General features: G+C 35.9%; 2 protein-coding genes across 13 annotated transcripts in view; both read left to right on the top strand.

Moving 5' to 3' along the window:
* The window catches only part of LOC139725492 (MAM and LDL-receptor class A domain-containing protein 2-like), a 197,655-nt gene that overhangs the window by 117,983 nt on the left and 62,167 nt on the right, over window positions 1-17,505 (top strand). For 11 of the 12 annotated variants that reach the window (XM_071636574.1, XM_071636577.1, XM_071636569.1 and 8 more), the window contains 2 exons: window positions 1,791-1,808; window positions 2,981-3,130. In XM_071636574.1, the coding sequence (XP_071492675.1) occupies window positions 1,791-1,808; window positions 2,981-3,130 (168 nt within the window). Of the gene's footprint in view, window positions 1-1,790; window positions 1,809-2,980; window positions 3,131-13,045; window positions 13,157-15,299; window positions 15,417-15,989; window positions 16,161-16,999; window positions 17,041-17,505 lie in introns of all 12 variants that reach the window. The other variant, XM_071636572.1, reaches the window with a different exon arrangement.
* LOC139725499 (uncharacterized) lies at window positions 4,172-11,668 on the top strand. Its single transcript, XM_071636587.1, has 8 exons — window positions 4,172-4,301; window positions 5,745-5,868; window positions 6,946-6,963; window positions 7,869-7,985; window positions 8,829-8,846; window positions 9,341-9,457; window positions 9,802-9,819; window positions 11,510-11,668. Exons 2-8 carry the CDS (start codon window positions 5,833-5,835, stop codon window positions 11,519-11,521), a joined length of 336 nt encoding a protein of 111 aa, XP_071492688.1. The 5' UTR covers window positions 4,172-4,301; window positions 5,745-5,832; the 3' UTR covers window positions 11,522-11,668.

Genomic DNA, 17,505 nt, shown 5'->3' with positions numbered 1-17,505 from the left:
ATAGAATGCTGTAAGAATTAATGAATTTTCGGATAACTAGACAAAGATTATCGATGTGGCCATCATCTCAGGGCACAGATAACTATCCTACATATAACTTAAAGGGATCTTGTAGTACTGCTTCAGGTGAAGATTCAGCTTTTATTTTTTTTTGCGAGATACTTAGCTTAACTTAGTTTAGAAACCACATTGTCTTCATATTATGTCAAAGAGTCAGTGTCAAACAGCATACAATTCTAAGAAGAATGTAAAGTTTATTTGATGAAAATCGGTTTTGAAACAAACAACTTGCATTTTTTTTATTCATAGACCTTATAACTCATTGAGCTTTCGAAAGAAGAGTAACAACACAATTAGTTGAAAACGTGGAACGTACTTAAAGTTTACAAGTAGAAAGATAATAGTAAAAATGCGGCGCAGTACGTCAAGAAAAAAAAATACTACGTTTGATTATCTACTTACTGTGTCGAGTAGCTTCAAACATCTTGTCATATATGAAATTATTCTACAGGTCACAATCCAGAACGACTACTTACCATTTTACATCACCATGGAAGGTGTACGTGGGAGTGACTTCACTGGCGATATCGCCTTTGATGACATTCTGATGGCCCAGGGATACTGCCAACAAGGTAATGCACACATCTTAACCCGTTTAATAACGGTTTGATTTTCCTACATTTCCATAGACACCTGCCCGAGTATACTCGGGACTCTTCAGCAACTCGTGTCCAGGTTGGGATGAATCTTAACATTATACGACTTGAAAAATATTACATTATGTCTGACCCTCAATCTCAAAGGACAATTGAAATCACAGTCATGAAAACAAAGAATAAAGACTGACGACACTGAAATAAAAGCCAATATTTACTTGCTTGAAATTGTTCTTGAAAGCAATGGTATATAGCTATGTTCGATTGTACCTACTTGAAATTCGAACACGTTCAAATGAGATTTGGTGTCTTAAAGCGATGCACATCATCCCGAGTGGCGAGTCCGTTTTGAGAGGGATATGCATTATTTTGTTTATTTTTAACGCATGTTGTTATGTGCAAGTTGAATAATCTTTGTCAGTTCCCCCCTCCTCCTCCCCAAACAAGCAAAACGGCATGCCTGCAAAAATATGCCTGCTAACCTTATCATTGTAACTGTATGAATGACAAGAATACGGGCCCCTGTGAAAAAGTATAGGGTTATGATATTTAATATCCTTTCCCTTTAATTGCGAGAATAAGGTATTTTTTTATGTACTTAGAAAGTAATGGCAGTTGTATCCTTAGTAGTGTCATTACCTATGGAAAATTGTTTAATTCGAAACAATTTCTAGAAACAGTTTTAAAATGGCTCAAATTGATTAATTTCAAGCAATTTGAAATAGTTTAAAATTCACAGTGATCTTAAGTGAATCATTGCACACTTTCCTACAAAGATAATGATAGGATGTTTGCAGCATGTACGCCTATCACGGGGACGCCTTTATGTTGTGTCTTTAGTTTAATTAATAGTTTTTAGATTAATAGATATTTTAATGTTTTGGTGAATGAACATGTCATATATGGAATATTGTAAGCGATGGTAACCACGGACAATCATAACATGTTAAAGCGTACTGACGTGTGGGAACGCAAATTTAAGATACACCTGTTTTTCATTTACTGTTTGTATGAACATGTCCATTAACAGTCAGTGTAAAGATGACATTAATTATCAACAAGTGGCTGTGCGAGTTTAAATACCAAGTACTAATTATTCTGCATTACGTAATTCCTTGTTCATCACCTTTGCAGGGGGATACACAACACAAGGTACGAAGACAGACTTGATATTGTAGCACACTTGAAATTGGTAGTTTCAGCACTCATTTCGTATAGGAGAGTGAACTACTCTTATTGTCTCTTGCGTGTGTGTGTGCGTGTGTGTGTGTGTCTGTGGAGGTGGGGGGGGGGTCACATTTGTTAAATGATATTGTATATCATGCGACCAATATTTACCTATACTTCGTAATTATAATCCATGAAAGGAGCCTGCACAGCATGTTGCGTTACCTAAACGATTAATGCCAATGTATCATTGTGATTAAGATGAGGGAAAATTATGTGTGTATCTTGTTAAGTTAATCCGTTCCATACTGAATTCTGAAATGCCCATAGACTTAACATGCAGGCCACCAGGTTCCCGTGTGGAACGGGTTAAAGAAACCATTATAGTTTCCCTTGAGGATTTGAGGAATTCTTTTCGTGACACTTACACTGTATTGACAGTATAGCCAATGATGGCCCAGTCAACCTTGTATTGCATTACACAAATCAATGTATTGACGGGGACAGTTTCTGCATTCAAACCGAGTTGGAACTGGAATTACCCAAGGTCATTTTGATAAACTTCCACAGTTAAAATGACCGGATTATCAGATTAAAATGAAATTAATCATGCTCTATTAACATTTTTTTTTGTCCATGACTGATACCAACTTTAAAAGCAGAACCATTATCTTTAACTTTCAAAGCAGAACAAATATCTTTTTAAAAGGTATTAGAGTTGGAAGTGAAGAGTGTTCGTAGAAAACTATGAAAACATTTTCTAGGACACACCTGATCACACAACTCTGCAGAAAAAGACAACAGTGTTCCAAAAATAACTGTTACAAACACAATTTCTTATTCAAGTCATGATACCAAAACTTACTGTAATGTAGATGAAGTCTTGCTCTTTGAGAGAATATGAAAACATGTAGATTGACTATTTGAGCCATCTCACGTATTTTGAGTCCTGATACAAAATCGGTAGTGGCGACTTTATGTTGATTTTGTGATTGCACGGTCACGACACACCGTTCATCGAGTAATTGTAAATTAGAATAGATCTGAGCATATGCTCTTCCGGAAATATGTTTATCATTGTCTACGAAAAGGATATCTTCAAGTACGGAGACCAATAATTAGTACTTTTGCACCAATGTGATGTCGCCTTGAACCAGATCCCGGAGAATTTGACTGTGACTTTGAATCCGGTCTCTGTGGATGGCAGCAGGCATATTACGGGGACGACTTTGATTGGACCCGGTACAGCGGAAGTACCCCGTCTTCAAGCACTGGACCGTCAGTGGATCATACATACGGAACCTATTGTAAGCGGTTTGATCTTGTCTTTATGTGGGTTTGACATTTTCATCGTAATTCCATGATGCTTCTTTTGATGAGCTTGCTTCATTTTTGTATATGCCTATAAATGTGTTTTATTATTATTTTCGTTATTATCATTTTAAAAAATGGTACAATTTGAAGAGCCTAGTCGCGGAACTAGTAAAGTTTCATTTTCTGTTTATTATTTTGTTTATATTCGAATACATACTCACCCCCCCCCCCCCACCCGAACAACAACAACAACAGGAACAATAACAACATTTCCGCTGATACCCCACAATGTCTTACCATTTTCGGTATTTTTCCGAAGGTACATACATGTAATTACTTTGACAAGAATGGAAATCATATGTAATAGTAAAATAAAATGAAATAAATGAAACAAGGAGGTAAATGTTTTGCAATCAAACTTGATCTTCCTTGAAATTCAGTACAATCAGAAATCGTGCAAAACACCTTTATACAAATCGCTCCTTACTGACTACAAGGCCACAACATTAGAACGTGGGATTTTTCAAATTTAAATTACATTTTGTATACACAACACCAAAGTAAATATAGAATATTTCTATCCCAACAATCACTATCTCGTCAAAATTTTATTCATTTGTTGAAGAATTGAACCATGAATGACTTTTTTTATCACATTTTTATAGATAGAAGGTAGTGACATAATTCTCAAAAGGAGAAGAAGAATTTTAACCTCAAGCCATTCTTGCTACAAAAGTTCTCTCCATAATGGTGAGAAACCTTGTCTCTCGTAGGACGCGATGCACTACAAGAAAACAACATTTATCATCTGAAAGAAAAGGCTGATTAGAATAGGGATCATCGCTGTAATGTTACTGTTCCTTTAATTCGTAACCTTTATAACATTCACATGTATTTACAGCATGTGACCTGTTTGCCTTTTTACTTGCAGCCGGATATTATATGTATATAGAGACCTCTTCAGGTGTATACGGAGATAAGGCACGCCTGTGGAGCCCCTACTACAACGGTTACGGGTACTCGTGTCTGACATTTTGGTCTCATATGTACGGTAGCACAATCAACACACTGAATGTTTGGCAGTCTGAATTCAGATCACCAAATGCGACGGACATCTTATACTATTCCAGTGGGGAAAGAGGAAACTATTGGAGTCAAACACAGGTATTTTTTTATTTGATTTGATTTGATTTATTGATTCCTGTATTATCATTGTACATGAACATACATGTCCATTATTATACATGTATACTATTCCGGTGCGGAAAGAGAAAACTATTGGAGTCAAAATACAGTTAAACATTTTTTGATTTGATTTGATTTATTGATTCCATGTATCATCATATCTGAATTTCATTGGAGGGATTAAAAAAAAAGGTGAAGAAGAATTTTCACACAAAAAAAAATACACAAAATCGCAGAAACTACTCATTATTGAAAAGCAAACAAATATTAAAAACAAAAAACTCTATGCACGTGCTGTACATCACAAAGCTATTTTTTTTTTGTCCCACAGGGTGCTAGATTAAATAAATTTCAAACGATATTAGTTCGTTAAAATTTGGTGTTGAGTACACTTCTTTTCAAGGTACATTATTTTCACCATGCAATTAACGGGTATTCCTATGGGACATATCCATTTATTACTTGAGAACAAATTGGAACATGTGGAATAAACCTGCAGGTTTTTTACTCAACATGAAGTGGATCCACACATATAGAAGAGAAACTCTTCAGTTGTTGTTGTTGTTGTTGTTGTTGTTGTTGTTGTTGTTTTATTTATCTGTTCTGCACTCACGGGAAGGATTCACCACTCTATAGGTCAATTCATTGGGCAATGTCCAATATGACTTTACCAAATGTTATTGATAAATTTCATTTGTCTCTTAATATTGTTCTTACTGAAGCAATGCAATCCATAGATATACTAACAGCAAACTGTCGATTGGAGAAAGGAAATGATAAAAATGTTTTGAATGTTAAAACATTACAGATATTAAAGGATTTTTGTATTCCATGACATGTTTGAGAATTTTTATTCCATGACATGTTTTGGAATAAAAAATAGAGAAAGCAACCTTCAGGTCATTCATTCAAACTTGCAATCTACTTGTTTTTTTCTTAATCAGAATTGTCTCTTAGCTTTAAATGATGTAGACAGAAATGAGAGGGTTCAGTTATTGTTCGGTTTTGATATCGAAATGCTTTTGTTTTCCAAAGTCAGTCACTGTCAATAGTGACGAATAAAATGTGCATAAAAGAATTCGTAGCAACTGCGTGAAACACATGAAACCATGAGAGAGAGAGAGAGAGAGAGAGAGAGAGAGAGAGACGGACAGAGAGAGGGGAAGGAGAACGAAACCCATGTTGGAACTCCAGGTCTATAGAAACAGTTGTTCCATCTCTACGTGAAAGAGTGGAAAATCTTCAAGTTTATATACCTGTGACTATCTGTTAGCTCCAAATGCTCGCATCACTTCGTTCCTGCACGTCAAAAAATCCAAGCTAATGAATTTGGAAAGCAGAGTAACAGCAAGTACATGACCAGTGAAAAGGGCTGAAAGTCAAAAAGCTCACAGTGCATATTATGTATATCTATCAATCCAGATCAGTATCTACAACTATTACTCCATGCCATTTTACATCACTATGGAAGGTGTACGTGGGAGTAGCCACACAGGTGATATCGCCATAGATGACATTTCAATTTCCCCGGGATACTGCCAACAAGGTAAATGTACCAAATTTTCAGTGCTTACTTTGGAAGGTTGGAACGACAAGTCGAAGGTAGAATCATAGAACGCCTTTTGGATTGCACCTATACTTAAAATTCGAATTTCTAAATACTAAAATCTAACACGATGTACATTCTGCTCGAGTAATGACATTCATTTTCAAATTTCACAGAAGAGTCCCTCCCCCATTTAACCCTTAGAAAGAGAAAAGAAGCGCAAGTTCTACAATCCTACGTTACTTTAAATGGCGTTAGTAGCTGTGAAAATAAAGGCATAAAACTTAAGAACAAACATCGTTAGTCATCCACCTTAACCCGGGACATAACCATTTTTGTTTCGTCTTTGCAGTCTAGTGAAGGTTTATTTCAAAGTGTAAAAATGTGTTTGTGCGTATGAAATCATAAACCGAATTTTGTTTGGATTCTATAAAGAATGTTATTTCTCCACGCAAAAGATATGACAATCTCTATATAGAAACATACGTTTATAAATGTCTTTATATATTTATCATTCCTCCTGTTTAATATTCTTAATGAAACATGAAATGAAATTTCCTATGCATCCGCACACCGAGTCATTGCATATGGAAAACTGTTAGTTTGTAAACACTGCGAACATTTCAAGTTGTCGTTGGAAATAGTTGCTTTAACATATTTGAATTTATATTCTCCAATTCATTTTGAATTTAAGTCCAAAGTTCCACACTTCCCTATTATATGTAATAAGTGGCATTTAAGGTTAGGTTGTTTGCGACCGTGTACCTTTCCATGTACTAGTGTGTCATTTTGAATGGGTTATCTGAATTCTAATAATGAAATATTTGTATTGCTTTTGTAATGTGTGATTATTGAGCTGTAAGCTGCAGTAACCATTGACCGTCTCTATTTTTCTTAGTTCGGTTACGTGTTTCAACGCAGGCTTAAGACAACACGTGCTTCTCGTTTGTAAACAATGTAATTTGTCTATCATGAATAACAATAACCAAGACTTTAATTAGGCAATGTTTTCTAAATTTAAAAAAAAAGTATTCACTATTTCTATATTCCTGAAAATTTTCTTCATTATCTCTGCAGGGGGATACACAACACAAGGTATGAATTCCGTAAAATGTATGGAATTGGTGATTTCCCCCCATTCAGAATTACATGGTCTCCTTATCTTTTATTCTTTTTTTTTGAGTGGGGAGGGGGGAGACGGTATTAAGTCACATCAAATATCCCACCACACTGTGCTGAATGATATTTTTCATGTCAGAAATCAACACATCAAGATGAATTTCATGTATGTATATATGTATATCCATATGATAGGTATTAAGCAGCTTCATACTACGAAGCTGCATATTACCTGTCAAATTATATTATTGAAGATGGACAATGTATTATAACATGATAAGAGAAATGAAGACTAGGAAAAAAAGTCGTGCCTGTGAAGTTTGTCACCATCTGGTTCATTATAAAGGCTTAGGGACTGTTTTTTCCTCTGGTTTTTCCTCTTTCATTTACCCCTCCCCACCGCCCCCTACCAAAAAAAAAAAAAAAAAAAAAAAAAAGAAAAAAAAAAAAAAAAAGAAGAAGAAAGGTTAGTAATGGCCGTAATGATTTCGACGATTCTCTTCGTGACCCCTGTAGACAATAGATATGGCCTAACAGTAACCTTGCATTCTGTAGTCTGTTTCTGTAATCGAACTGAAGTCAAACGTGTATTAAATACACTCATGTTAGTAAACATCATGTTCCTCAGCTGCAAGCCAATTATCACGTTTATGTGCATTATCTTATGCCACATCATTTTGACATTTATAGGCCTATAGCTCTTGACCGTTTTGGTGTTCAGCTCACTACTGCATAATCATGTAAATTCATAATTAAATCAAGGGGGAAACGATTCCCCTTTTTCTAATATGTCCGGCAAAACTCTGTCCTGATATAAGGGAAAATAGTTTTAGAAAATGTATAAAAACAATTTCATGAGAATGTGATGTTTTTGTTTATAGCTTATCAATACTGTGGAAGCTGGGAGTTTCAATGTTACAATGGAAACTGCATACCATATTACTGGCAATGTAATGGATACAGCGACTGTTCCGATGGCAGCGATGAATACAATTGCGGTAGGTGTGCATTTCATAGATTATGTCACTGCCTCTCCGCTGCATGAGTTCTATACTTCTACAACCCCATTAAACTTTAAAATCTTCAACATCCCATCTGTTTTAAGGTGATTTTGCATGCCTTTGACTATTGTTGAATTCTTTCTGTTAAATGCAGTCGTTATATTCACGTTTTGCTGTTCATCATAAGCAGAAAAAGATAAAGGTTTATGATTTTAAAACACCCGGTGCACCTATCTGCCTTTATTGACTATAAATACTAATTTGCATTCTTTCTTGTAATAAGAATAGATGGAGACTTAAAATAGTACATTATTTTTCGTGCGGTTTTATTGCAAGTATGCAAGATGTTCTTGATGAACATGAAATGTGATTGCAATTGAATCCGCATTGTCGACCCATGGCCTACGGAAACCCGCTAGGTACTATATGCTTCCTACAAATATTACAAGTTATATTCCGAAATAGTTCAAATAAACTGACTTGAAACGATTTCAATACTTCATAATTCAATTTGACCTTTAATTCATTATTCCACACTTTGTTATGCAATGTCATAAGTGGCGCAGATTGCTTGGCTGTTTTCTGAAAGTAAAACTGCCACGAGAATGTTGTGTAGTTTTGCATAATTTATCTGGAGATGCTTTGTTGTTGTTTTTTGTTAGTGCTTTCCGATTATTGAATTGTAAGTGTTAGTAATCATTGGCCGTCATTATCTATACTTGGCTGCGCACATAGTGTTTTTTTTTCAACGATGACCATTATCAGCAAAATGTTTTGTAAGTTCTAAAACCATGTACCAACTATTCTGTTTTCCGTAATCTTTCTTCATCATCTTTACAGGGGGATACACAACACAAGGTATGGCGATTTCCGTAACAATTATAGAATTTATACAAGTCAACCTCATCTGCGATTAGAGACTTGTCTTCTGTATTTTTGTTTGAAAGGGGCGATGTCACATTATCGTCGGCCTTATTCCAAAAGGCCTTTAACACTACACAAAGTCTATGTGTTGAGAGCCTTTTGGCATAAGGCCGATGCTATGTTAAGATCCAATCACATTGAAATGTGAATTGTATTTTTCAATTTGCCTCCCTCTAAAACTTCATTGTCTTACATTCATCGAATCATATCGTTTCAAATAAGGACCTAACGTATTCATGTTATGATACCTCGGCTTGATGTTCTTTGATAAGATTATCATACTATTTTGTATTCTTCGGATATGTAATGATAAGAAGAAATAGATTATTAGACAATCAATTGTTGACTCTGGGCTAATTTTTAGAGTAATAACCAGCAACTAAGGGTAGCCGTGAAAACAAAGAGTTGCATAATGTTCTTGTTTGTAGGCTACCAATACTGTGGAAGCTGGGAGTTTCAGTGTTACAATGGGAACTGCATACCATATTACTGGCAATGTAATGGATACACTGAATGCTCCGATGGCAGCGATGAATACTATTGCGGTAGGTGTTGCATTTCACTGCTCTTTAAACTTTAAAGCCTTGAAAATCCTTCTGATGTTATTGTAAATCCTGTTTTTTTTTTTTCAATTTGTTAGGCATGCCTTTGTTGATTTGTGAATTCTTTGTGTTTGATGAAGTCGTTTTGATACTTAAGTTTGATTCATAATTAGCAGACATCAAGTATGGTCTGTGATAAGAGAGCACCTGTTTCTCCTATCTTTAATATTTGTATACTGTATACATATGTGTATTATAAATATCACGATGACATTTATCAGCCAATGGTTTTCTAACTTGTCTAACCACGTACTAATTGTGTATTCCGTTGTTTATCACCTTCACAGGTGGATACACAACACCAGGTATGGATTTTGCAGCATTTATAATTATATGGAATCGATGATTGCAGCAGCCCTCTTTCAGAGTAAGAGGGTTGCCTTTTGCTATGTATATATATATATATATATATATATATATATATATATGTGACTGTGCACCTCAAAACGAACATAAAGTCGCACACACTGATTTTGCGTGAGGACTGAAAATAAGTGAAATGGGTCAACCTAGCCGAACTTGACTTTTTCATATTTTCTGAAAGAACGGGTCTTCTTTTACATTATGCTAAAATTTGGTATCATAAAACGGGCAGGAAAGTGTGTTTTTTTAGCAGTTTATCTCGAACATTTTTGGTAGAATAGTGTGATTAGGTGTGTCTTTAGAATCCCTTTTTCATTTCTGAAAAACCTTGTCCACACTCTTCACTTTCAACTCTAATAACTTTTGAAAGGATTGTGCTACTGCTTTGAAAGTTGGCATTGATTATGGACAGAATGTTTTAATGAGGCATGCCTAATTTCAGTTTAATCTGATAATCTCTTCATTGTTATTACTTTGGTGGTTTACTTCCTGTTTTTTGTCCCATTCATCGCACAGCCAGCACGGTTTGGTAAAGTTTAAGCGCTTGAATAGACACTGTCCTTCAGAGCCTTTTTTCTCAGTTCACACTTTTCCTGAGTTTGTGCTTTCTTTCCAATATTTAGATAGGTTAGGAGAGTCCATTTGATTTGAGTTATACATCATTTTAAAGCTTAAAGTCTGCTCTTTCAGAATATGGTCTTAACTAAAAATTCATGTCCGGCGACTTTTTGTTTGTTTTGAGGTGCAGGGTCACATATACCCTTTTTTTTGGGGGGGGGGGGATCACATATTAAAGATCCCACCACACTGTGCTGGATAGTGGGTTTCTATTTAGGTCAAATGTCGTCACTTTACATTATATTTGATACGTCTTATGCAGTGTTACAACATTACATTCCATAATTGAATTGTATACTACAGAGGAGAAGGTTAGTAGTAAAGGAATCGGTGACTCCAGGGTACCCTTTCACTCACAGTTTTTATCTGTCCATGCTTCTTGAATTAGTGACCCATAAAGTTAGTCTCCCAGTTGATCATCATAAAGATTTGGAATAACTTTTTTAGCATAAATATATAGAGAGAATCAACATATGTATATGGAAACGACCGTTGCAGCTCTCAAGTCAAAAACTAACCTTTAAGTTCCCTCCTTCTTTTGTCATAGATAGATCATTGTGCGGTGATAATTAAATAGTATACATAAGTGCGGTGATTTGGGTCTGCCTCCTGATCCAACGGACCCAGGATCGATTCCCTCACTGAGTAATATTGTGTGTAAGCTTTCTTCTCCTCTAGTAAGAGGTAAACACTCTGTCCCTCTGACAGAACATTAAAGGGAGGTCCCGTATATGAGTTTTAAATAGCCACGACTCACGCACATAAAAGATCTTACTTCATTTATTCATAGCAAAGAGCAAGGTGCTAACCCGGTGAAGTGGTCCACCTACCTATACCCACGCAAGAAAACAAGCGAAAGATGCCGACTCCTTGTGGTTCGCCACATGCGACTAGCAATAGCCAACAAACGGTTTCAACCTGGACCTTAAGCTTGAATGAAAGAATCGTTAACATAAGGAAGTAACGGAAAGACAGTTTCTTAAACTTTAGAATGCCCCAATTGTACTCTCACAGGATCATCTCTAAGTGTGAATGGAGTTCGTTTGAGAGATGGAAGGAACTACAACGAAGGTCGAGTGGAAGTTTTTGTCGATTATCAGTGGGGAACAATATGCGATGATAGCTGGGATTTGAATGACGCCAGTGTCATCTGCAGGATGCTGGGATTTAGCGGCGCGACCTCGGCACCGATAACGGCATATTTCGGCGAGGGGAGCGGGCCGATCTGGATGGACAATGTCTACTGCTCTGGCAGCGAGAGTGACATCAACCAATGTCCGCACAATGGATTTGGTTCGCACGATTGCGTTCATGGGGAGGACGCTAGCGTCATTTGTGGTGAGTAAGGAACTCCATAAATCAGGATAAATCATTCCTAGGGATATACATTACTTCATGCTTAAGATAAGATAAAATCATGATATATGTAATATGTGTTACATCTACATCTCACTAAAATATTCTCTTTCCTGACTCTGATTATTGTAAGAGCCAGGGAAATGATGACAATCGCTGTTTTAACCTTATGGTTGATGTGTGTGTGTGTGTGTGTGTGTGTGTGCTCTAAGACTCTGATTTGAGTTACCTCCTATAATTTATGCATTCATTACGTAATCTTTATAACATATTTCGTTATTGGAGGTAAAACAATGGAAATTGTTTGGGGACGTCAATTAATTTGTGTGAGGCACTATCATCGCAACATTTTCCCTTGTGGAAACAGAACTATTTCAAAGTGCGACTTTGTCAAATATCACTAATATTAATATTAAAGGAGAGTGACGCTTAGTGTCACACTACCTACCTGTTTCATTGAAGTCATGTCAAAGAAATATTTTCTTCATACTCTGAGACTTCTTCATAAATTTTCTCTAAAAATTATTATCGTTATTATTATTATTATTTCTTACCTGGAAGTTCAAATGAGAGATAGACTCTTGATGTAGTATGATTCAATTGGCAAACAAATTGTTCGTAACATCGACATATAAAATCATTACTGCCTTGGTATGAGCTGCTCCGGAGAAAACAACTCCTTGGAGTCTTTCATCTTTTGGATCACTGATAAAAACACAGAATGTTCAGTTGACACTCTGATTATGATTGTACCTTTGAGTGAAAATGAATATTTTCACTCAAAATCACTCCAATTTCACTCTAAATTCACTCTTTTTTGTATTCACTCCTTCAAGAATGAATATTTTTACTCGATTTTTTTTAGAGAGAAGGAATAATAGATCTGTGTGAACTATGCGTTCCAAAAAAGTGTAGTGACTTTAAAGTAACTTTATTTCACTTTTTGATCGTGGCCATCCGGTGATTTGGTAAAGTTGATTCCAAAATTTTCTATTGTCATGGGATTATCAGATGCTGCACTCAATAAGTTAGTTGTTTTCATGTTAAATTTCCCCATAACATCTCTTTGATAGACATAATACGACTCGTAGTGCTTTTAATAACAAACTTTACACTGAAGCGGAAATGTGGGTTGATATATTGCCAGTTTATTGTCGTTTCTAAGCATGCTCTCGCTGTCAACCCTCGACACAGTCTACTGCGGCGGCGATTCATTCCAGTGCTCCGATGGGCAGTGTATACCATATTCGTGGAGATGCGACGGATGGAATGATTGCTCCGATTACAGTGACGAATATGGATGCGGTAATTCATATTTGCTACATTGAAGCATTGTGTTATTCAAATGTTGTAAACAATATTATTTGTTGGAAACGAAGTAAACGGAACGATACACATACACATGTACAATACAATACATAATGGTCAAAGAGAGTTTTCGGACCTAATTTCTTTTTGATATTTTGAATATTGCAAGACTATTGAAATCATGTGCAGTTCAAGCTAATATTAAAACTATCATAATCGGTAATAAATAACTGTTATAGTATCACGATATGAAATTGACAGAAAAAACAATACTATATACTTGTAGTTCTATTGAATTATCGTATATCAAGCCCGACACGTTTGCCCTTCAGCAAGGCACTTTATCCACATTGCTGCTCTGCACCCAGGAGTATAAATGGGTACCCGGTAGGATGAGAAAGCTTATGTTGGTTGATCAGCATGTGCGCGCCTGTAAAATGGCTGCGACTGGCTGGAATGCTCCCCAGGGAGTGGAGAATGAGCACTGTTAGTGCTGGTTGGAAATAATGTATCCAGTGACCGGGGTAATAATAGTCTGTAAAGCGCATTGAAACCCTGAAGTGTGTGAAATGCGCTATATAAAAACCAGCTATTATTATTATTATTATTATTATTGGTGGCTTAGACTACAACACTTTAATAAGAAGAGAAGCTTCATTCCGTGGAACGTGCAAGCCTTTTTAAGATGCCTGCTTTTTACTCTTTTCTTTCTTCAGGTGGAGTTTATTACGCATCTACCCCAGGTATCTACCCCACTGGCCGCCACTCGATTCCTTGCAAATATTGTCCGAGTGCTTTTTACATTCTATAATAATGAGAAATATTAATAGCAAACATACACTGTAAAAACATCGTTGTTAAATTTAACACCACGGGTGTTAAATCTAACACCGATCAAACTTCAATAAAGGACCACACCCACAGGTGTTAAAAATGCACTGTGATGGTGTTGAAAAGTGTTCACCTGAAACTTCGTGGTGTTAATTTGACACTGTACCTGGTGTTATTTTGACACTGTACTGGTGTTGATTAAAAAATGACACCACATGGGTGTTGATTTGATATTTGTTGGTGTTAATATCAATGGTTTAACACCCGTCCAGCTTCAATAATTTAGTAATAATTTCAATAATTCAATTTAGTGGGTCTCTCCATTTTTCACACTTTAAAGGGTGTGTACAGTTCTGGTCGAGGTGAAGATTTAGCTTTTAACGTTTGGCGAGATATTCAGAAACCATTCTATAAGATGCCAAAGAGCATGCAGTTCTAAGGGGTATCAAAAGTTTATTAGATGAAAATCGGTTTTGAAATGGCTGAGATATCCAAAGACAAGGTGAAATAAAGAGATCCTAATAAAGTTGTGGCATGTCGCCTTTTATTATTAGCACTTTTTTTGGATATCTCAGCCATTTGAAAACCAATTTTCATCAAATAAACGTTGAATCCTTCTTAAAATTCCATGCTCTTTTATATTTCATCAGAGGCTTTTCATTACCCCACTTAGGAATGTTCAAAACATGAATCCCTACCTCAACCAGTACTGTACAGTCCCTTTAAGCAAAGTTATACATGTACCTTATTTCGATCACTTCTGTTTTTTTTTTTACTACAATGTATAATTACTATAAGGTCCTCCTCAACTGTTTCACATTCTTTTCTACACATAATGTTCTGTTTACCTTATTCTCTGTTGTCAAAAGAAGTGTAACTTATATGTTTTGTCGAAAAATGAAATAAACTTTGAATTGAATTGAATTGAATTGAATTGAATAAGAGACCACACCAGCTGGTGTTACTTTGGTGTAAATTTATTTTCACATTTTTTCAAAAATCTAGTATTTTAATGTCAAATTCTTGATCGTCTTGTTTAAATTAAAAATCAACAAGAAGTGCAGTTACTAAGAAACTCTTCAAAAACAGTTTAAAATTTGGAAATGACACCCAGAGGTGTTAATTTAACACCATAAATGAGCACCGAAAATTTAACACCAGCACGGTGTTCACTATTTAACACTGAACTTTTTGCAGTGTACATGCCACAATACGTTTTTGCCCGAGATTTTATGATTTTTAAGTTAAGAAGACGCATGGGTATTAGAACACATCAAAATATTTCTTTTCTCTTGTTAACTTTTTCTAGCCTCTTCCTGTGATTACGGAGACTTCCAATGTAACGACGGACAATGCATACCAGGCCACTGGGAATGTGATGGGATCAATGACTGTTCCGATAACAGTGATGAACATTACTACTGCTGTAAGTTTCCCTGTCTTTCGTGGACCAGACAATCGTGAGAACATTAACCATTACAGTCATTACAAGTTTAACTATACTAAAAAGCAAGAGAATAATAATTATTATTAATCAGAGAGGTAAAGGTTGTGGCGTTAATTTTCTTCAATTTGTCTCCCTCTACAAAAGGAAATAAAGATGCAAGATTGCAACTGCTGATCTGTAATTTAACAAGTTTGATAAATTACAGAGTCCAGTTCTTTATTTACCCGACATGTCCGTAAAAGTACAGGTCAGCAGGAAGAGAAATTGAAGAAAATTGAAACCTTAAACTACTCGTATTTGTAAAATCTTTCTTCTCCAACATAAAAGTACGGGTAGTTGTAATGAAATTTTTTTTTACGTGGCGTAGTGTCCAAATTATCAGTACTTTTAAACAAAAATAAGACATACACGTAGTGCCCAAGTTCCTCAGTTACAGAAATATATATAACGTCAACGGAGCATTTTCTACATGGCTCTTGGTAAACGTAAGCATTGTCCTCTGTCATTTCCCAATAGTACCGATATTTCTACTCTATCCGATTATTCATCCAGCACCAACATACGTCACAGAACCAATGCCCTACTACGGAAGCTGTTACGGCTTTGGATGTAACTGTATCGGAAGTGACTGCCGTTCATCAGACTGTTACTGCGATGCGGCGTGTGAGCGGTTCAACGACTGCTGCTACGATTATAGCTACTATTGCCCTAACACTGGACTAGGTAACAAATCATTTGAGTAATGCTCTCTTGCACGTTTTCTTTGTTGAATAGGGAACATGTATACTGATACTGACGAACTGGGAAGCGTTAATCATGTTAATAGACAATCATTATCCTCTGCATTGCCCAGCTTGATATCAAACCGTTTTAAGGATAAACGAGATTAAAGATATACGAGGTATGGCAAATTAAATTTTTACCAAGTCATCAAGTCCACGCTACGCACTATTGGTAACGCAATAAAAAAAAAAGTTAAAAATTTGATGCTATTTCTTAATCATGTTTTCGTTTTTACAGCAAGGAAATATATCAGTTTCGTATACATACCTGGATAACACCATAATCACTTTATAAAACTTCTGTAGAGAAACAACAAAAATATACCGGATCCATGCACGCAAACCAACAAGGAATTTTCGTTTCTATCGTGTTGTAACCTAGATACAATGTACAGTGTACGTTGTTTTTCTAACGTTCATAGCAATGACTAGAAAGCGGTTAAAGAATAGTGAGTACTGTCGCAACTATAACTATGACAGAATCTGTTACAATAAAAAGATGGTAACCATGAGAAAAAAGGTAAATAAGGCCAATTCTGTGTGATCTAACAGGTTTTCAAATTGTTAACCCCTTTTCTTTCTTTTTTTCTTGATTCCAAGTCAAGAATGGGTAAGAGCGATATCCCTCTTTTTCCAAAATATATAAAGTAAACTGAAATATATACGCTGTCAGATGTCACTGTGTCTAGCTGTAAAACCACCCCTCCAAAAAAGATAAATAAAATGGACAGATTGTCAAGTTGTCATGACACTTTTTGTCTTTATCTTTATGCTAACCAGCAAATGGACTCTACTACATACAAGCCTTGGACGCCTTACCGGTAAGTCTGATAAATGTTATTCTGGAAAGAAACAAGTCATGTCATAAAAGAGCCATCATCCCTTTGCTTTATTCGTGGAAGAAATGACTCATGTCATACCAAAAGCCATCATTACTCTGCTTTTTGTGAAAGTTTCATGTCGTTATTGTAATTTGAAAGTTGTTGGTCATTACCACGGAATAGTTGTTTTTATGCCTGAACTCTTGAACAACGATTTTATTGCAGTGATCAAAAGATACCTTTAACCGATTCTTGATATTTGATCTCGACGGTGGAATGGAGCAATCGCTTCTTCTGCACTCTGCTTTAGGCAAAACCCATGCGACTGAGTTTTGTCAAAAACCACCTAGTAAAGTGGAGTCAAATACGATAGCAATACTTGCATCTTCTTTATTGTTGTCAATGGCTTCTAAGTATAATTATTGCGCCACAAAATGGCGTCGAGTGATGTAAAGAAAAGTGCAT

Source organism: Diadema antillarum, unplaced genomic scaffold (genome assembly GCF_040938485.1).
Source record: "Diadema antillarum isolate AM-2024a unplaced genomic scaffold, OU_Dant_1.0 seq00000047_RagTag, whole genome shotgun sequence".
NCBI classification, from domain to species: domain Eukaryota; kingdom Metazoa; phylum Echinodermata; class Echinoidea; order Diadematoida; family Diadematidae; genus Diadema; species Diadema antillarum.
This window is presented reverse-complemented; position numbering and strand designations above follow the sequence as displayed.